This window comes from Sminthopsis crassicaudata, chromosome 4 (assembly GCF_048593235.1).
Source record: "Sminthopsis crassicaudata isolate SCR6 chromosome 4, ASM4859323v1, whole genome shotgun sequence".
Taxonomy (NCBI): domain Eukaryota; kingdom Metazoa; phylum Chordata; class Mammalia; order Dasyuromorphia; family Dasyuridae; genus Sminthopsis; species Sminthopsis crassicaudata.
In genome coordinates, this window is record NC_133620.1 from 300,686,362 (window position 1) to 300,709,457 (window position 23,096).

The window sequence follows — 23,096 nt, forward strand, 5'->3', positions numbered from 1 at the left end:
GAACCCAGTCTTCTTCAACATGTAATTATGAAGCACTTGAAATTATTACTTTATTTACAACAGCAAAAGCAATAAAATGCTCAAGATTTTTAAAAAGTGCTTGTAACTGAGTTAAGACAGTTCAACTAAAAAAAATTTGGTAATTTACTATGAAAAAGTAGAACAGTACAATCCCTGTCCTCAAGAGTTTACAGTCTTTTGGAGAGGAGGAAGAAGAGATTACAATTCAATAGAGTAGACTTATGATTACAAACTAAGGGGGATAGTCTTGAACACTAGTGTTCAGTTGGCTTTTAGACGGTAAATTGCTTTTGTCTAGTTGCAGAATCACACAACTTCCAGAATTAAAATGAATCTCCAGGGTCACCTGCTGTACTGAATATCCAAACAGGAATGCTTAGTACAACAGCTCAGGAAGTCAATCAACCTTCATTTGATGATCTTGGATGGTGGGAAACTATCTACCATCAAATAAATCAAATTTTACCTTTGATTTTGCTTAATTCACTTTGCCTTAATTCATATATGTCTTTTCAAACTTCTCTAAATTCTTTATATTCACTAAGAACGTTAGAGTTATAGTAATATTGCTCAAAAAATAACTGACAGCAAAGTTTTTTTTTAGTACAATAAAGGGCCTATTATACACCTTTAGAGAAAAGAACTGATAAATGGAAGCACATATAAGTATAGTTTTACATATATTTATAAATCTGTGTCAAAATCTCTAAAGCAGGATGAAGAAGGGAAGGAAGAAGAGAAGAAGATGGCTTGGAACTTGAAAGGAAAAAATAAAGAAAAACAAATGAAAAAAAAGATACAAGCAAAAAACAAAATTTTCAACCTAATCAAAACAAACCAAAATGAAGCCCCACCTTTAATATTCAGACTTCACAAATCTAACTTCAGATACATAGTAGCTTTGTGACGTTAGGCAATTCCTTTACTCTCTTTCAGCTTCAGTTTCCTTATCAGTAAAGTGTGTATAACATTATCACCTGGGGTTGTGAAGATTTAAATGAGTTAACCTTTATAAAGTATTTTGCAAATCTTAAAGCATGTTATTTTTTTAAAGGTAGGAATTAAAACATATCTCTTGAATCTTCCATAGTTCTAGAAAAACAGAAAAATTTATTTAAATGTTCAATCAACTTCTTAAACTAGAGAAAGAAACCCAGAACTTTCCCAAATAGGACTGCTTCCCCTAAACTTCGTGGAACTCTTATTTTCAAAATATCAGTCAAGGTATAAATCTGGATATTTGAGAATTTTTATTGCTAAGTATGTTTACACAGCCAACTGAGGGAAGAAATTTTCTTACCTATACTGGGCTTGAAAGTGATTTTGAACAAAACTTTGTCTCTGAGAAGGCCAATCTGATGATAGAGTTCGCACCAAATTTTTGCTGGGCCAAGGATGGGACTGTGAAAAATAGAAGCAAATGAAGATTAGATAAATACTTTCAATTAACCAGTAAAGCCATAACTATACCAGACTCACTCTTTATTTCAAGGTCAATTATTTCAATGCTTCTCTGACTACCACTCCAGACTCCCATGCCCTTTTGTCCAGACTCCCATGCCCCTTTGTCTACCACTATTTTGGCTGAACCAATTCACAATTTGGAATCAAATCCAACATTCAATTTCTCTGTATTTATGTCAAAAATTCATCAGAGAAAAGATACAGAATTTTAGAACTGGAAAGGGGAGAGACTGTGAATGCATAGAGAGAGAAGAGATGGAATGTAGAGTTCAGCCAACTGTAGGCCTAGTTTAGTTAGTGTAAAAATGACTAATAAGAAATATAGTTAGAAAGGGAAGCTTTGTAATATAACTTGAGGTCTATAAGTGTTATTCCCCTTTTCATCCCTTCTTTTCACCTTGCCTATTCATATTAAGATATCTTGTTTCTCTAAATAAATTTTGTTATAATTCTGTCAAGTCCTATAAAACATGTGCTTAATAATTTAATTGATACAGCATTAACTTTGTATATATATATATATATATATATATATATATAACAGTATAAATTAACTTTGGCTATTATTATTATTTTTATTATATTGACAAGGTCTAGACTTGATGACTGACTATTCTTTCATTAATTTAGATTGAATTAAGGATGTCTTTTAGGAGACCTTTTGCAAATCGGATCTATAGAGGTCTTTTATGTGCTTTGGAAGGTCTACCACCAGATAGTTTATGCATTACATAGTTCTTTAGAATAGATTTCCCTTATGGGGACCTGTATGTGCAAAAATGTTTGTGGCAGTCCTTTTTGTAGTGGCTAGAAACTGAAAATTGAATGGAAACCCATCAATTGGAGAATGGCTGAATAAATTGTGGTATATGAATGTTATGGAATATTATTGTTCTGTAAGGAATGACCAGGAGGATGAATACAGAGAGGCTTGGAGAGACTTACATGAACTGATGCTGAGTGAAACGAGCAGAACCAGAAGATCATTATATATTTCAACAACAATACTATATGATGATCAATTCTGATGAACATGGCTCTCTTCATCAATAAGATGAACCAAATCAGTTCCATTCATTCAATAATAAATAGAACCAGCTACACTCAGCGAAAGAACTCTGGGAAATGAATGTGAACCACTACATAGCATTTCTAATCCCTCTGTTTTCATCCACTTGCATTTTTTATTTCTTTCTCAGGTTAATTTTACCTTATTTCAAAGTCCAATTCTTCTTGTGCAGCAAAATAACTGTACGGATATGTATGCATATATTGTATTTAATATATACTTTAAAATATTTAACATATTGTTCTACCTGTCATCTGGGGGAGGGAAAAGGGGAAAAGAGAGGAAAAGTTGGAACAGAAGGTTTTGCAATGGTCAATGCTGAAAAATTACCCATGCATATATCTTGTAAATAAAAAGCTATAATAAAAAAAAAGAAGAAGAATAGGTTTCCCTTTCTATTATTGCTCCTTGTTTTCTATTATTCTGTAGAAATGATATGGATTTTTGAGGTTTATTTTCTAGCCTGTTAGCTGAATGTAGCCACATTCACTAAACACATTAACTGCTTTAATACGTATCTTAGGTGATTCTCTTGAGGTTTTCTGAATAAATCATCTTATCAGCTAACAGGAATAATTTTATCTCCTCTTTACCTAGCTTATTCCTGTAATTCCTTTGACTTGTTTCATTGTTATTGCTAGCATTACCAGAACTATATCAAGTAATACTGGGTAAGAGTAGAAATCCTTGTATTACTCTCAACTGGAAAAGGTTCTAGTTCCACCATTGTGTATGATATTTGCTTTTGGTTTTAGACAGATGCTTTTTTATGGTATTAAAAAAAGATTCTTCTATGCCATGTTTACCTTTTAAGTTTTTTAGTTTAAAAAAAAAAAGAGAGTGTTGCACTTTGTTAAAGGCTTTTTCTACATCTATTAAGATGGCCATATGATTTGGGATGTTTTGATTTTTAATATATTGAATTAAGCCATGTGACTCTGAAGAAGGAAATGGCAAACTACTCTAGTATCTCTGCCAAGAAAACCTCAAAATGGGGTTACAAAGAGTCAAATAATTGAAACAACTGAACAACAAGTATTTAATCCATTCACATTTAAAATTATAAAAGGTAGATATTTTCCTCTATTTTAGGATCCCCTCCCTTCTGCTGTGAATACAATACTCTATGTTCTCTCAGTTACTTTTCCTTAAGCTTTTTAAAAGTGGTCTTATTAACAATAGCTCTCTTCTCTCAATCATCTCTTCTTCTCATTTGTTATCCCTTTCCCTTTGGGATTTTGCTGATTAGTTTCACCACCTCTTCTTTATTTCTCTTATCAATTCAGTAGATTCTCCTTTCCCTCCTTTACTTGAATTAGTTCTGTTTATTACTTTTGAAAATTTCTCTTTTTTGCACCCCTTACCAGAAAGGCTCTCTCATTCTCTTCATTATCCATCCTCTTTTTCTATCTAATGTAGACCCTAGATTCTCTGATTCATGATCCCAACCGCAACATCTCTGTAGCTTCCCACATTACATTGTAGTCCCACAAAAAATCTTGATTCATAATGCTCTGGGTCTGTCTTTCACTGAAACCTCCACCAGACTTTTGCCTTCACTTTGTCTCTTTGCATACTGGCCTCCCTGCAGTCCCTCTGTTAACCATTGCTGTCCTTCCCTGCTGTATTTTATTCACTCCTACTACATATCTGCTGTGGGTTTTAGAGAAGCAAATAATTTCAGCAGTTCTTGGGGTTTTTTTTCCCCCTAAAAACATTTCAAATAGTTCTTTATTACTCCATCTTTTTTCATTAATTATTAAGCTCAGATCTGCAGGATAGGTTATCCTGGGATGTATACTAAACTCTACTGTTCTTAAGAATCCATTGCTCCATCTCTTTTTGTGTTTACTGTTGAATACAGAAAAGTCTTGGATTATTCAAATTTTCTTTCCTTTGTATTTGTTTGGTGAACTATGATGTATGTGTGGGTGTATATTGGAAGCTTTCTTCAACGCAACATAATTCTAGTGCCTTCCCTCTGCTAATTACTTCCTATTTATCCTGATTATAGTTTACTTTGTACATCTTTCTTTGTATGTTATTTCCCCTATTAAATTGTAAGCACCTTAGGAAAAGAACTTTGTTTTGCCTCTTTTTGTATCCCTAGAGTTTGGAACTGTGCCTGACACATAGTAGGTATTAATAAATGTTTATAAATTCTTTCACTTCGTATGCCTCCACTAAAGATTGAGATAGATATAATGAGATATATATATTGTGATATATATTTTTACATACACACACATATATAATCTCAAGATATATATACATATATATGGGGGAGGGGGCGTATGTGTTGTACACACATACATAAAAGTAATTGATTTGCCCAAGGTCACACAGCTAGTATGTCTGAGGTCACATTTGATTCCAAAGTAGATGTTCCATCCACTATATACCACCTACTTATTCCTAAATCCCATCTCCTTTAAGAAACCTCAACTAAGTGCCCTTCCTTTAAGATTATATTAGCTCCAGTTGAGCCTGTATTTTATTTGTACATCATTGTTAATATTTTGTCTTTCCCATTAGACTACGTCAGGGACTGCTTTTTTTTTTTTTTTTTTTTTTTTTGGTAAACTTAGTGCTTAGCAAAGTATCAGTAACATAAAAGTGCTTAATAAATCTTTGTTGACTTGACTTCTAAGTCTCACAAATATACAGAAGTACTGAAAAAAAAAAAATCCACTAACATCAAAAAGATGTTTTCTATGATCACGGTGCAGCCTATTTTAAAAGCACTGTACAATTTCCTAAATGTAATCTAGTTCTTTTCTTCCTTATTCATTTTAATAGCATCAAGGTAGTAGAACAGATAAAGCACTGGACCAGGAGTAAGGAAGGCCTGAGTCCAAATCTGGCCTTGGAAATGCAGTAGCTATGTGACTCTAGGTAAATCACTTAATCTGTTTCAGTTTCTTCTTCTATAAAATAAGGATAATAATCTTAGCTCCCAGAGTTGTAAGGACAAAATGAGATAATATTTGTAAAGTGGTCTGTAATTAAAAGTGCTAAGTAAATGCTAGCTATTATCATTATTTCTAGGTCCTGTTTGTTCTGGTTTTAACTATATATTTTTTCCTTTAAATTTTCTCTCTACAAAAATTCCAGAAGATTCAGTATTTTTGTGCTGGCTGTCTCCCATGCTATGAAATGTAAGCCCTCCTCATTTAGTTCCTTAAAAGCTTGGGTCTGGTGCTACTTCAAACACAAAGTCTTTCTTAATAATCCTAGGAATAAGTATACTCTCCTTGAAATTATGTGACTATGTTGAAGGCTCCTAGAAGACAAAAAGCACATTTCATTTTATCTTTATAAGCCGACACTATCATAAGTGTCTTATAACTATCTCCACACGAACAGTCTTCTCTTGAAAATGCTTTCTCCCTTGAGTGGTAAATTCATAGAGTCCAGGTCATCTATCTTCTTCTCTCCAAGGCTCAACTTCTTACTCTTTAGACTCTTCCACCACCTGCTTTGTACGCTTACAAGAACCCTTCCCCTTTTCTTCCTGTCCCTTGTTATGTGGTACTACCTTTTCCTTCAGACTGTGGGGATTGTCTTTGCTTGTATTTGTATCCCTATATTAAACACAATTCTTAGCATATAATAAATACTTAGTAAATGTTCCATCTATCTATTTATTTTTCCTTCAATTTATAATAAGACGTAAACTGAAGTGAATAGAAGAGATTGATGAGTGAAAGCATAAATTCAAGGGGAGTTTCTTTCTTGTATTTCACTGTTACTACAATTAGGTATAAAAATTCTAGTCTGTGAAGCTCCCAACTCAACACCATAAATAAGGATTAGCAGCCTCTTCAGAGTTTAATCTTTACAATGTGATTCATTATTATTTTGGAAGAGTTACAAATTCCTAATTCAGATTTTGCCAAATGCAATAATAAAAATATCTGCCAAAGTAAAAATAAATTTTAGGGTATTCATCATTTTGGTTTATTCAAGTCAGCACTCTCCTCCATTAATACGAGTAATCAAAAGCTGCTAACACATTGTTGGCACGAGATCTCTATGTTATTAATTCCCAAAGGACATTTTTTTTCTTTACATTCCACAATGTTCAAGTCTTGTTTAATTGTAGTGGCTCACCTTTTCAGAAGTCTGTCCAGGAGATGAACTATCCAAATCCTCATGTACACGATCCAAAAGCCATAGGAGAAATTCCAGAGCATCATGCTGTGAATTGCCTTGGAACTGAGAGCCATACTTAGAAACTGTGTTCTAAAGAAAAAGAGAATCAAAATCATTCACCTGCACTGAAATACATAGAGAACTGAGCACAGCCAAGAGGTTCTTCATTATCTTTTTTCATATCTCTTTACTAAAAAAAAAAACAAAAACAAAAATTTCATCACGTTTGGAAAGGCAACAAGGATTAAGTGAAAAAAGAAATGAATTTTTGCTAAAGACCACAATGGTGTTTAAAAGAAAAAAAAAAAAAAAAAGACTGACAATAAATATGATCCCTGGCAATCAATTAATGCATTAAAATTTGCATATGAAAATATGAACTTAATTTTAGTTGTATATTAAATTTAACAAGAAAGTCTCCAAAATGCCCTGTTTAACCATATTCCCTACAATATTTACTTCTGCTTTTACATTTCTTTTAAAAAAAATATTTATGCTAATTCATTTCTTTCTTCTTTTTTCCGCCTTCCTAACACTGTCTACCAGCTCTTCATATAATACTCCCCCACCTCACAAAATAAATGTACTCCCTTAATAATAAATATAGCAAAGCAAAACAATTCATATTCATTGGCCACATCTGAATACACACACATAGAATGCTTCATCATTAGCCTTTCTGGGTTCTGCTCACTTAATTCTAAATCAAGTGAACCAAGTCCTTTCCAGAGTTCTCTGAATACATGATTTTTATCATTTTTTATGATGTAATACTATTCAACTACATTCACATATGATAACTTTTGTAGCCAATCCCCAAATAATAGATATTCATTTTGTTTCCAACTCTTTGTTACAACAAATAGAACTATAAATATTTTTGTCCGCATGGGTCTTTTCTCCATTTTTCATCTCTTGGGGATATAAGTGATATGACTAATTCAAAAGGTCTGAACAATTAGTGACTTTTTGTATATAATTCCAAATTCCTTTTCAGAATGAATGGATCACTTAATAACTTTACCCACAGTGAATTAGTATGCCTATCCTCCCATGGCCCCTTAAGTAATTTTCATTTTAATTATTTTGATCATTTTTTTTACCCTCTGTGAGGCAGAGCTCAAAATTGTTTAGTTTCCATTTATTAATAATTAGTGATTTGTAGCATGTTTTCATGTGGTAGTTAATAACCTGTATTTCTTTTGAAAACTACCAGTCAGTACATATAAGACTTCCAATTTCCTTAAATGCATCACTTTCTTCTTTTTGGCTTATAATATTCCATTACTTTCATATATATATATATGTAATCTCTTTAAATATTTTCTATCTGAAAGACATTGACTTTGTTTCCAATTCTCTGCTACAACAAAAAGTCCTATTATAAATACTTTTGTACAAATGAGTCATTTCCCTCTATCATTCCTTGGAACATATGCCTATCTAAACGTATCATAAGTCAAAAGCATATATAGTTTAGTCACTTTTCATATATAAGGGGCACAAATGAAAGAAATTTGTAATTATTTTGTTAAGTTATACACACAGCTATTGTTGCTTGTCTGTTATTCTCGAACAAGACTAATGACATCAAGAAGATGATATTTTGATTCACACTGAATTGGATTTCAGTGAAGCAGGGTTGTACAAAGTCATCAGTCTCACTTTTCCCTCCAAAGCCATCTGAATCCAATGGCAAAATATAGATCAGGAAGACAGGAGATGGCCCTAGATGCAGTGGGAGACCTTATTCTTTTTAAGCTAAGGTTTTTCCCAGGTTTCATTTTGTCTGAGGCAACACCCATTCAAGTTATTAAGACTAGGTAAGAAAAGAGGCCCCAAAAAAAGGCCTCTTTTACCTAATTCAAAAAAAAAATAAAAAATAAAAACAATCTAAGAGGAAAAACCAAACTTTCTGTCCAAAACCGAAACAACTGCTATTTATACTCACAACGACCAAGTAAGGCTTGGCCTAGGACCCATTACTGACCAAAGAGTATAAGAGGAATTATGTAGTTATATAATATTAATAAATGATTATGTTAATTACATATTAATGTATGTAATTACATATATATGTTAATATATAATTTATATTATATTATATTACTATGGTCAAGTAACTCCATTTGAATCCCAATGAGCTATATCAAAGCTTGGGTTTCCAGTGTTCCATTTCAAGAAATCATAAATGAAACTACATGGGGCAAAAAAGAATTGTTCCAATTTTTTAAATTGATAGAATAATTGAGAAGAGAAGAAAAACAGAAGAAAAACAGAAGAAATCTAGTCCATAAACCTTATGGTATCTTATGAGTTTTAGTGATCAAAATTTATATTCCTTTGGACAAATCATCAACAAGGAAGGGTATGATTCTTTTAAGTGAACAGAGGAAAAAAGGGAGAAAACAGAGAGGAGGGAGGGAGGAAAGGAACATGACTTGCCTAGGACACACATCTAGTAAGTGCTTGAGGCGAGATTTTAACTGAAGCCTTCCCTTCTAGTTGAATATATGTATACATACCTACATACCTACACACACACACACACACACACACACACACACACACACACTTTGGCATTGATTTTGTTATGCAAAAACTTATCATGAGTGGAATGTAAATTATATATTTTATCATTTATAATTATCTTTTTCCTTTACCTGACCCCAAACTACATAGGTGTGAAAAATATTTCCTTCTTTCTCCTCTAATTTATTTATGATGTGATCTTTTTCATAAGCCATGAATTCACTTAGAGTTTACTGTAGTATCTGGTTGAAGATAGTAGTCTGAATCTAATTCCTGATATACCGTTTTCCAGTTTTTCTAGCAATTTTATCAAATAGTGAGTTTTATACCTGTGGTTATGTCTTTCATTTTATTGAAAAATAAGCTATTCTGTTTGACTACCTCTGGGTCTGATATGCCTAATCTGTTCAGCTGATCAATAAATTGTTTCAATGCTTACTGCTTTACAGTATAGCTAACTATTCTGGTACTATTAGGACCCCTACCTTCCTACTTTTTTTTAACAATACTTTTCCATAGATTCTTGACTTTTTGTTCCTCTTCAAGAATTTTCTTTATTATTCTATATAGTTTTATAAGGTATTTTCATAGTTTGATATGGTTCATGATTTTGAATTCTATAAATTAGTTTAGGTATTATCACTTTTATTCTATTAGGACAAACTAACAACAATTAATTACTACACTCATTTATCTAGATTTCTTTAATCATGTTTTATAGTTTTATTCATATAATTCTTGAGTACAAGTAGACTTACAGATAATTTATACAATCTGAACTTATTCTGAATGAAATTTACTTTTTTTGTCTCTACTGAATTTTGTTAATTGGCACTTTTTCAACATTTTCATCTTTTATTATGAACTTAATAAAAACTAGATAAAATCAGTATTTCCATGTTAAAAGAACTGCACATATTTAATCTACATCAGATTGTCTACTGTTTTGGAAGGGAGAAAAATCTGGAACACAAAAGTTTTACAAAAGTGAATGTTGAAAACGATCTTTACATGTATTTGGGAAAATAAAATACTGTTAAAAATAAAAATTGAAATCGGCATTTTTATATATGCTCTAGAACAGAAGGTACAGTCTATATATGAATATAATAACAGCATATAACTTTCAAAACTAACATGTTTCATTGCTGGTAGAACACTGAATATTTGTATGGTGATTTTGGAAAACAAGGAAGAATTATGCCCCCAAAGTTACTAAACTATGAATATGCCTTAATTCAGTAATGACACTTTGAGGCCTAAGCCATAGTGAGAATAAAGAAAGAGGGAAAGGTCTTATATATATGAAAATATTTATAGCAGTGCTTTTTATAGTGGCAAAGAACAGTAAACTAGGAAATGATCATCAACTGGAAAATGGAAACATGAATGAAATTGAATACTATTTTGCAGAAGAAAAAAGAGGATGGAAATATTTTCAGAGAAACTGAATAAACTGTTGCAGAGTAAAGTGGCCAAAGTCTGCAGAGTAATTTGTACTAACTATAACAACATTGTAAAAAATGAATAAATTTGATAGAATATCATTCTGATCAATACAATGACCAACTCTGATTCCAGGAAAGTTGTGATAAAGAATGCTAATTACCTACTGACAGAGAAGTGATGGACCAAATAGAATGAAATGACTTTTTGGACATAGCCAAGATGACAACTTATTTTAGTCCATTTTCTCTCTGACCAGAAGTTGGTAAGCATGCTTCATCATCAGGACTCTGAAAAAAAAAAGTTTATCATTTCATTGGAAATACTTTCTTCAAAATGACTAAAATATTGAAAGTAACAGTATTTCCAGCCAAGGTACTTATACTGTCTTTTCACAAGTTCAAAGGGAATTCTTTATACCATGTCAGAATCTTTCCATTAAAACTCTTAAGGGTTTAAACTGGCATTCATCCATTTCTGAGGAACTTTCAAACATACTACTACAAGAATAACAAATAAACAAAAAATCAACCTCAAAATCAAATGAAATCCCTGAAGTGATCCTTAGTGGTAGAACACTGAATTTATATGGTGATTTTGGAAAACAAGGAGGAATTATACCCCCAAAGTTACTAAACTATGAATATGCTTTAATTCAATAATGCCACTTTGAGGCCTAACAAGAAAAGATTTATAATTAAGCCTGTATTTAAATCTGATTATCATTTTTAATGCAATTAAGACAACCTAGTTTTAATTTCCAGTTGTACTATTACATATGATTTGTGTGATTTTGGGCAAGAGACTATATAACTTGTCTGAACCTCACTTTGAACATTTGTAAAATGAGGGATGTGATGCTCTCTAGATGATCTCTAACACTTCCCCAGTTCTAGCCCATAATCCTGTGACCTTTCTTTCAAAGAACTGGAACTATTTTAATGTCAGTTTTAATCTATAAAATATTTCAGCTCTGATTTTTGTGTAATTCTTTCATACCTTCCTGATTATCACCTCACAGTAAATCCATCCTTTGGGAAGTAGGAGATTTTCAGAAGGTTAAGTAAAATTACCAAACACCTCCTGTCTTCTAAACCACAAATCTGAGTATGAATGGTTCTAAAAAGAATTAACTGTAGTATGTTGTTCAGAAAAAGTAAAAAGATCTTAGATGACAACAATATTATGTAGAATGGACTCAAAATACAGCTTCAATTACCTGAATTGTCATATTTCTTTCCTTTAGGACCATCCCTCATTTTCCCATACATCCCATACATATTCCAATGCATCTGTCACCTTATCAATGTGAATTCTTCTACCATATAGATTTCAACTCATGTTCCTCCTATATTCCTAACAACTTACTGCTGCAAGCAGTTCTTTTTACAACTTACCACTGCAAAGGCAACTGTACTCCAGACTGACTGATGCAAACCTGAAAAAGCAGTAATGAGTAGCAACATTATCAATACCAGTTCACCAAAGAGAAGCAGTTTCAGTCATCACATTAAAAGTGAATTAATTAAATGTTTGATCAAATATAGCAGGCTAATTTTTAAGTTAATAATTTTGTATGGCCTACGAATAATTTTATAAATATCCAAATAGCCCTTAGCAGAAAAAAGGTCCCCCTTCCCTACAGTAGAGGATGGGATTTGAGGAGAGACTTCAAGGAAGCCAGTGGTAGAGATGAGGATTAAGACCATTCCAGGCATGACAGATAGCCAAAGAAAATGTTCACAAGACTAGAGAAAAGATAAAAGAACAGTGCCAAATCAAACAGCAAATAAGAAGTGCCATTATCCAGACTAAATTTGTAAAAGGTAACCCCCAGAATCCTGCAATCACTGGGGAGAAGAGGTAGAGCAAGACAGGTACAGGGCTGGGAAGCCTCTGTTTTCATACTCTTGGACTCATCTAGTCATTTTTTTCCTCTTCTATTATCTTTTCTCCTCTTCCTCATCCCTGTCAAGGATCTGGGGAACACTTGGTTTGCACTTTCTGAATAATGCAATTCCTTATGGCCTCAAGAATCTCAGCATTCTGTATCTTGAAGATACAGATGAGAATGAGACATTTCAGTGCTTTTTAGACAGCAAGCAACAGTGGAAAAGAAGATTATTGATAGCTCTTCAAAGAGAACAGAAAGACCAATCTATCATCCCTTCCATGTGCATAAAATCAATTAGAGCCTGCCCCCCCCCTAAAAAAAAAAAACCTCAAATTAGGAAATTTAGCTGGAAATGTGAATAAGCAAAAGAAAAAAAAATTACACTGACAATAAAGAAATGTTATGCTTCTAGAGATGTCCAGGACACAATCCTAAAGGAAGAGAGTAACTGCACAGCAGTTGTGGACAGAGCTTGAGATAGACATCTATTAAAATTCATGAAAGAGATGAAAGTAAAGATATATAAAGAATATTATAAATCAAATGAAAGAACTACAGAAAGGAATTGCTAAGAAATTGGGAGGAAAATGCAAAAGTTATAAAATCTTACTCAAGTAACAAAATGTATGAAAATTAGAATAGAGCAAAGAAAAATAAATGATACAAGTGACTAGAAGAAATATTATATCAAAATCAAAAAATGAAAAAAATGTAAACTATTTCCTATTAAAAGCGGCAAATTATAAAATATATCAAAAAGAAATCATCTAAAAAACATCAGACTACCAGGATATGCCACCTGAATACCATATTTTAAAAAAATAATAATAATTAAAAACTGCCCAGATCTATTACAAAAAGAGGATAGAGTAAAAATAAAAAGAATCCACTGGAGATCTAATGAAATAAAACTGAAGATTTGACCAAAATATAATATGCAAAATATCAGGAACTGACTCAAATAGATAAAAAAAAAGTCATTCCCAATAGGTAAATGGTTAACAAATAAGAACAGGAATCTCTCAAGGGGAAAAAATACAAGCATCCAACAATTACATTAAAAAAAATCATAAACTGGGGGCAGCTAATTGGTGTAGTGGATAGAGCACCAGCCCTGAAGTTAGTAGGACTTGAATTTAAATCTAGCCTTGGGGGCAGCTAGGTGGTGCAGTGGATAGAGCACCAGCCTTGAATTCAGGAGGACCCGAGTTCAAATCTGGCCTCAGACACTTAATACTTCCTAGCTGTGTGACCCTGGGCAAGTCACTTAACCCCAACCTCAAAAAAATAAAAAAAAAATCTGGCTTCAAACACTTAATATTTCCTGGCTGTGTGACTGTGGGCAAGTCACTTTTTGCCTCAGCAAAAAATAAACAAACAAACATACATACATACATACATAAATAAATATATGTGTGTGTGTGTGTGTATATATATATATAAAATGAGAGTATTGAAAGTTAAAGTAACTCAAAGTCTACTTCATACTCATTTGATTAGCAAAATTGACAACAGAATATAACAAGTGTTGAAGGGGTTACAGAAAAACTTAATGCACTATTTTTAGAACTTTAAACTGGTCCATTTATTTAGAACTATGACCAAAAAATCATTACACTGTAATTAATTTTATAACCTGTGTTAAATATCACTACTAAGCCTGCCCCCAACAAGATCAAGAAAAGAAGAAAAGAAATCATATAGATAAAAATATTTGTAGCATATATTTTATAGTGGCAAAAGAAGAAATGAAGAAATATCTAACAATAGGAGAATAGAAAAACAAATTATGGTTAATAACTATAATGGATATTAATGTGATTTAAGATATGATGAAAGATACCAGTTAAGGGTTATTTGGGTAAATTCATATAAACTGATAGGGAACTGAGAATAACACATAAAATAACACCAACAACGTAACGAAAACTAACTATGAAATACCTGAGAACTCTGATCAATAAAAGTACCAATAATGATTTTTGATAGAGCAATAGTGAAATATGTTACCCATCTCCTGATGGAGAGGTGATAAATGCAAAATACAAAATAAGATATATTTTTTATTAATAATTTTTATTTACCAGATATATGCATGGGTAATTTTACAATATTGACAATTGCCAAAACGTTTGGCAATTTTTCCCCTCTTTCCTCCCCCCCCCATGGCAGATCGACCAATACATGTTCAATATGTTAAAGTGTAAATTAAAACATATATATATATATATATATATATATATATATATATATATATATATATATATATATATATATATATATGTATATGTCCAAATAGTTGTTTTGCTATACAAAAAGAATCAGACTTTGAAATAGTGTACAATTAGCCTGTGAAGGAAATCCAAAATGCAGGCGGACAAAATTAGAGGGATTGGGAATTCTATGTAGTGGTTCATAGTCATCTCCCAGAGTTATTTTGCTGGGTGTAGCTGGTTCAGTTCATTACTGCTCTATTGGAACTGATTTCGTTCATCTCGTTGAAAATGGCCACATCCATCAGAATTGATCAGCATATAGTATTGTTGTTAAAAGTGTACAACGATCTCCAGGTCCTACTCATTTGACTCAGTATCAGTTCATGTAAGTGTCTCCAGGCCTTTCTGAAATCATCCTGCTGGTCATTTCTGACAGAACAATAATATTCCGTAACATTCATATACTACAATTTATTCAGCCATTCTCCAATTGATGGGCATCCATTCATTTTCCACAAAGAGGGCTGCCACAAACATTCTTGCACATATAGGTCCCTTTCCCTTCTTTATGATCTCTTTGGGACATAAGCCCAGTAATAACACTGCTGGGTCAAAGGGTATGTATGCACAATTTGATAACTTTTTGAGCATAGTTCCAAATAATTCTCCAGAATGGCTGGATGTATTCACAGTTCCACCAACAATGTATCAGTGTCCCTGTTTTACCACATCCCCTCCAACATTCTGCATTATCTTTCCCTGTCATTCTAACCAATCTGACAGGTGTGTAGTGATATCTCAGAGTTGTCATAAGACATTTTTAAATATAGCCAATGTGTGGATTTGTTTTGCTTACTATGCTTATTTGTTACAAGGTTTTGGGAAGGTGTAATGTTCTTCTCTAAAATATAATATTCTCTGGGAGCAGATTTCTTGGGGGGCTTCTGGAGGCAGTCTTCCTTTCAGTTCAGTGTAATCACCCCAAATGCAGCCAGGAGTTAAAAGTCCAAATCCTTTATTGTTTCCGTCAAAATCTTATCTCCTTCACTTGAGCCTCCAGCCAGCACAAAGGTGGAATCAGTCCCCATCTGCAAGAGGGCTTGTGTTTTAGTGGGCTCCTCCTCATATATGCTCTCTTAAAGGTATGAATCTTGTGGAACTCTAATAAGTACTAAGTACATCTAGAAAACTATTAAGCACCCTGCTGAACCACCATTGTCTCTATCAAGAAATTCTAACACCTCCCGCTTTCTTTTGATTTAAAACATAGGTGGACCTGACCTCCCTGACTTCTCAAGGAGGTGAGAACCCCAAAAAAGAAGGTGATCACAACTTCCCTGACTGCTCAAAAAAGGAGTGAAAACACCATAAAAAGGAGGTGGTTACCCCCTCCCTGACATCTCGAAGGGAGATGAAAGCACCAAAGGAAATGGAAAGTCAAATCGAATTAGTGGGTTTCTGAAGGGGCTTTTTTTTTTTTAATAAACACAAAAGAGCCCACTTTGTTTTATTTATTTACAAACACATTGTATGTACAAGCAGCTGGCCAATATTATTAAAACAAAGAAGTAGGTAGATGATAGAAATATCACCTGTCCCACACAAAAGACAGAGACCCATGTGTTTGTTACCTTCCTTTGGCCACCTGAGCCAAAAGGTTTTCAAAAGGAAAGAAATGGGAGAAAGGGTTCAAGAAAATAAAAGGTAAGAATCCAAATAAATGATGGAATGTTACACTAGAGGTATAGTCAACTGCCTCACCCCACCCTGATTCCAACCCTAGTTTGGGCTGGTGGATATGGGAGTAAGCAGGATCAACTGGCAGAACAGTGAAGGGATGAAGTAGGGAATCTTAGGAAGAGGGACACCTTCCTGTTCAATGGATCAAAATTCAAGTCTTAAAGGCTTGAGGGGAAAGACCTTCCCAAGCAAGCCTTTCTTGAGAATCCCCACCTCATAATAGGACAGTGTTCAAATCCCAATGGATCAGTGGCAACATAGGGACCCCCATCGTGGTGATGATGTCTCTGGGAAGAGTTCCAACTTGGAAGTAGGAGAGGTTTGGGGTGGGTCAGATCTTAGGGCTCTCCAGGCTTAGAGAGACCACTGGACGGACGGGCCTCTGGTCGCAACTCCTTGCACTTCTGGCAGTAAAATATATCAGGGACGTTGGTCTTCTTAATCTTAGCACATGAAAGACGGATCCATGTTCCACATAAACTGCACTCAATCATGGGCCTCCCTGCAAAAGGCTTCTGGCAATAACAGGTGATCAATTCCCATGAGTCATTGCCTGATTCTACCATGATGTCCTCATCCATTCCCCACATTTCACCCTCACTGGAGCTCCCATCCCCATCCTGGCTCGTCTCTGTGCTCCCCACTTCCTTGGCTTCATTCTCTGTAGGGATACCTCCTGGTGGGGTTGAGGTGAGGGGCCGAGGGGCCGAGGCGGGTGGAGGGAGTAAAGAAGCTGTGGCATTTTGGACATAGGGTTTTAGGTCTTCTCTATCTCCATATCTATATTGGGCTCTCAGATGTCCAACTTTTCCACACTGAAAACATTGATTATTTTCTCTAAAAGTCCCTTGCCAAGAGGGACCCTGTCTACCCATGTTCATCATAATCTGGATATAATAAGCATTTGTGCCCACTGTAGCACAGTGAGTGTCTTATGATCTCCTCTAAAGGAACATTTTTATGTATTCCCTATATAATTTTTCTGCAAACCTCATTAACATTTTCCTTAGCCAGATATCTGGTCATTATTTCTGTACTGCATCTTCTCCAATGGTTCTTGTGATAGCTGTTTGCAAAGATCCCACAAAATCAGCAAAAGTTCATTGGGACTTTGCTCTATTTTGGTGAAGGCTCCCTCCCCCATCTTTGCCTGGGAGGGAACCCCAAGCTTTTATAGCAGCAGTTACAATCTGTTCATAACCTGTTGTGGGGTAATTAATCTGTTCTGAATTCTCTCCATACTGACCTTCACCTGTTAGTTGGTCAAAAGTGACCTGTACATTAACTCCTGTTTGGCTATTGTATCTGGCTTGAATCCTACATAATTCATCATACTCTGAAACCAGAACAAGTTTTGTCCAGGTTCTAAACACGTCCTAGTTATGGATTTCCAATCACTAGGGGTTAGGATTTCATAAGCCAAGCTATCTAGTAACATCTTAACATAAGATGTACCCCCATAAAGAGTGCAACCCTTTTTCAGATCCTTAATTTTTTCCAGATCAAAAGGAGTGTATCTTTTCCTTTATTTACCTGAAGAATCAAGCTCTTCAATCACAGGATATGCATTTATTTTTAAATCAGATCCATCCTGTCCTTTATTTTTTGCCTTGACCAATGTCTTTTGTAATCTTGTTATAGGCTGCTTCATAGGTGGTCCTCCCCCTCCTCCTTCTCCCTCCATCCATGAAGAGTTAATTGAGAGAGGTGGATCAGGGGATGGGAAATGCTCCTGCTGTAAAGTGCCACACTCAGAAATGTACTTAACTACATTCTTATCTGATTCATCCTTTTCACCTAGTTTAGTTGGCACTTCCCTCTCCTCCTCTTTCTTCTTTTTCCTTATTCTAGTACTTATATAATTTCTTAAAGCCAGTTGTATTAAATTGTGTGTATAAAGTGTATTTTTGGAAGTTGAGTTTGGATTGGAATTGTAGTATTCACCTAGTTGCTCTAATTTCCACTCGTCTGGATTCAATTCTTTTTCCTTAGAGAACCAAGGAGATGTGTACTGTACAGTTTTTAAAAGATCAATATCTGCTCCCAAGTTATAATTAAAGCTTGACTTTTTATAAATCTGGCAATGCTCTCTACACATTTTCCTTGAAGATGTTTTCTAAACATCTGTCCCATTTTAACAGAAATACTATTTTAGCCCTTTAAAAAAGTTTTCTTGTTTATTTTGGTACTCACCCTAATTTCTGGGTCAGGGAGACTTTTCCACTGAAATCTGGATCATGTCTGCCCCACATTGGGTACCAAAATATAATGTTCTTCTCTAAAATATAATGTTCTCTGGGAGCAGATTTCTTTGGGGGCTTCTGGAGGCAGCCTTCCTTTCAGTTCAGTGTAATCACCCCAAATGCAGCCAGGAGTTAAAGTCCAAATCCTTTATTATTTCTATCAAAATCTTATCTCCTTCACTTGAGCCTCCAGCCAACACAAAGGTGGAAAATGGAATGAATCAGTCTCCATCTCTGAGAGTGGGCTTGTGTTTTAGTGGGTTCCTCCTCATATATGCTCTCTTAAAGATATGAATCTTGTGGAACTCTAATAAGTACTAAGTACATCTAGAAAACTATTAAGCACCCTGCTGAACAACCATTGTCTCTATCAACTCCACTGACTTAGCACTTTGTAAGAATTCTAACAGGAGGAGATGAGGAACAAGGGCTAGGGTTTCCTTCTGTCTACACAAAAAGATATAGAAAGAGAGAAGATAAAGAAGACTGGAAGGAATCACAGACAAACAAGACATTTATTAAAGAGGCATGTTGAATATCATATACTTAAAGCACAAAGCAAGCTACATAATATTATATCCAGAATTTCACAATGTTACACAGATTCACAATTTTATGTGTAATTCTCTCCTACTATACAATTTATATGGAAATACTCATTTTATTTTATTAAAAATCAGGAAAATTGTTTAAAAAGACAATTTTTACATATACCTTTGAGTAATGGGATATGAGAAATTACCTATGACTTCTAGAAACTGTGTGTTCATAAGCACTTCCTGATTCTATAACTAAGTCAAGTCTAAATATAATCAAGAATTTTAGACATTCAGCTATTCCTTTGTTATTTTATCCTCTATGAGAAGTTGTTAGGGTAGACCACACCAGAATATGGATTTCAGAGCAAAGCTAAGTATTAAATCATACTTTTTCCATAAGAAGGAATAATCTTGCAAAAAAATCTTCCATTTTGACACAGGCAACCTTTTGCAGGCATACATTTTTTTTAAAAATACACATGAAACAAATATTAAGCTGTATGGTACAAACATTAAGTATAGCATACAGACACGACAGAGACAATGTAAAATAATCAAAGAACACTTCATAAGATAGATAGATGGGCTTTCCATTGAACTTTGGATACACATGGAAGACTTAGGCAGAAGGGAAAAGGAAACATTGTAGAAACAATATGAAGACAGTATATATCACCTTTGTTTCCTTTCATCTACCCTCCAAACAAAATACTTTTGCTAGATTGATAATAGGAGTGGATATTATTAACTTTATTTTAGATTTTTTTTTCTTTTTCTTGAGATATTGGGCTCAGGAGTATCCCATAAATAACTGATAACAAAAACACTTTGGTGAATTTTAATAAACTTTATTTCTCTTAGGCTTAATAAGCTGGAGATACAGGTATTATGATCCCCATTTAAATATGACAATAATAAAAAACAGCTAGCAAGTATGTAGTGCTTTTAAGATTTTAAAGGTGTTAGGCATATGTTATCTCATTAAAAAAATTTTTTTTCCAGTAAATTTATTTACTTTTAGTACACATTGCTTTGTGAATCATGTTGGGAGAAAAAAAAAATCAAAGCAAAAGGGAAAAACCACAGGAGAGAAAAAAACATTAAAAAAAAAAAAAAAGCTAACTTATGTGTTGATTTACATTCAATCTCCTTAGTTTTTTCTGGATGCAGATGGTATTCTGTCCAAAGTCTATTGGGATTGTTTTGGATCACTAAACCACTGAGAAGAACCAAGTCTTTCATTCTTAAAAATTTAACACAGTTCTTTATGTTTTAGAAATGAGTCAATCTTTATTAGAAACACTGGCTGTAAGGAATTTTCCCCAGCTTTATACTTCCTTTTTAATTTTGTTTCTGTTGGTTTTGTTTGTGTAAAAACTTTTTAATTTAATATAATCAAATTTGTCTATTTTATCTTTCATAATGTTCTCTAGTTCTTCTTTGGTCATAAATTCCTCCTTCTCAAAAGACCTGATAGGTAAATTATCCCTTGTTTGTTTATGGTATCATTGTTTATGCCCATTGACATTATTTTGATATGGGACATAGATCTAAGCTGAGTTTGTGACATATTGTTTTCTAGTTTTCCCAGCAATTTTTGTCAAATAATGAGTTTTTATTCCAGATGCTGGAATTTGGGGGTAATATTTCTAGCAATACTAGATTGCTTTAGACCTTGATTATTGTGTTTGTTTGTATCTAATTTATTCCATTGATCCACCACTCGATTTCTTAGCCAGTACTAAATGATTTTGATGGTTGCTGCTTTATAATATAGTTTTAGTTGTGGTACTGCTAAGTCACCATCCTTTGTATTTTTTTTTCCATTCATTTCCTTCACATTCTTGACCTTTTATTCTTCCAGATGAATTTAATTAATTTTTCTAGTTCTATAAAATAATTTTTTGACAATTTGATTGGTATGGCACTGAACAAGTAGACCAATTTTGACAGAATTGTCATTTTTATTATATTACCTCAGCTTACCCATGAACAATAGATATTTTTCCAATTGTTTAGATATGACTTTATTTGTGTGAAAAGTGTTTTGTTCTTGAGTTTGTCTTGGCAGGTAGAACCCCAAGTATCTCATTTGACTTTACAGAATATGATATCATCATATCATGTTTCCAGCATGAATCTAATAGTTATGTTAGTTTCATGTCCATTATTTATTATTTCTCTTTTACATATTTCTGTTTTGTTCAGCCATTTTCAAGTGTGTCAGACTTTTGTAACCCCATTTGAGGTTTTCTTGACAAAAATAGTCTAGGGTCGTTTGCCACTTCCTTCCTTGGTTCATCTTACCAATGAGAAAAACTAAAGGAAACAGAATTAAGAGACTTGCCTAGATTCACACAGCACATCTCTTTAGGGCCACATTTGAGCCCAGGTCTCCCTGACTTTAGGAACTGCATTCCATCCACTGTGCCCTCTAGCCAACCTTTTTACATATTATTTTCCCACAATTTAATTCCTTCAGAACAAAAGCTATTTAGTTTTTGTCTTTGTATTAATACACAGCATAGTGGCCTTATATATAGAAGGTGTTTAAAAAATGCTTATAAGTTTGGATTGGTTGTATCACTACAGCTGTCCTAAGAGCAAAGAATTTAGTCCTTACCTTTCTGAGCACATCAGTGTATTGTGTATTACACATGCCAAATAAATACCTAATGGCTGACTATAAGCAGGAAGTCTTGAGGAGGGATATTGTTACTTTCACCTTCTAGTGCCAGGGTCCAATTGAACAGACTCAACCACTCCCCTGGGAGGTGTGCAGGAACTACATAACATTTGCAACTGTACAAACCAGTTCTTGTCAGAGTATTTAGTATCTTAAAAACAAACATTCTAGCTTTTTAATAAGCATTGTTAAGTACCAGGAAGGAAAAAAGATTATTGTAATCATTAAAGGCACCTGTCATAAGGACCACTGTCACCTTTGCGAGGTAAAAGGTATTGATCTTTAGATCCACTCTTTGGAAAAGGCCAAAATCAACTTCATTAGGTCTCAGCTTCTTTGTCCTCAAAATCAGAGAATAGGGTCTACTAGAAGTGTGACTTTTTGTGATTGTAATTGCATATTACAATATGCAGAGTAAACCTCAGTATGAGAATAGATATACCAATCAAGGATGATTTAACACCCAAAAATATCTCTTGGGCCATAAGACTACTATTAATATTCAATTTCTAAACTAGGAAGCTTCTTTAAAAGCTTCTTTAAAGTTTAATTGTCCCTAAAAGAAGTGACTTATTAAACCAATTAACAATTATGTAAATTAATTCATGTTAAAGAAAAAGATATCTGGAAGTAGTAAACAGGCCAGTGCAGGAACTCAAATAACTCAGGAGAAATGAAAAAGAACTCACAATCCCACTCAAAAGCACAGAAGTAAGAGCCCTGGCTGTGGTACAAAGCTTCATTTCAGGAATTAAGCCTAGAAATGTGATTACACAGATATACTAACACTATAAGAAAGCACAGACATTTAAAAACATAACATTTCTATCTCTTGCTGCTGAGCTTTGCTAGTAACACATAAAAATGCTGATAACCTGTGGCTTTATTTTATATCCTACAATTTTGCTAAAGCTGTTCATTGTTCCAAGTAGTTTTTTGTTGATTCTCTAAAATTCTAAGTATACCATCATATCAAAGAGTGATGGTTTTATTTCCTCACTGCCTATTCTGATTCCTTTAATTTTTTCTTATTGCTAAAGCCAACATTTGTAGTACAATATTGAATAATAGTGGTGATGAGTATCCTGGCT

At 33.7% G+C, this 23,096-nt stretch overlaps 1 protein-coding gene across 2 annotated transcripts in view; it reads right to left on the minus strand.

Moving 5' to 3' along the window:
• USP43 (ubiquitin specific peptidase 43) overlaps positions 1 to 23,096 on the minus strand; it is a 110,073-nt gene that overhangs the window by 77,346 nt on the left and 9,631 nt on the right. For both annotated transcript variants that reach the window (XM_074311932.1, XM_074311933.1), the window contains exons 2-3: positions 6,668 to 6,799; positions 1,322 to 1,422 (exon numbers count right to left, since the gene is read on the minus strand). In XM_074311932.1, coding sequence (XP_074168033.1) covers positions 1,322 to 1,422; positions 6,668 to 6,799 — 233 coding nt within the window. The remainder of the gene's footprint in view (positions 1 to 1,321; positions 1,423 to 6,667; positions 6,800 to 23,096) is intronic.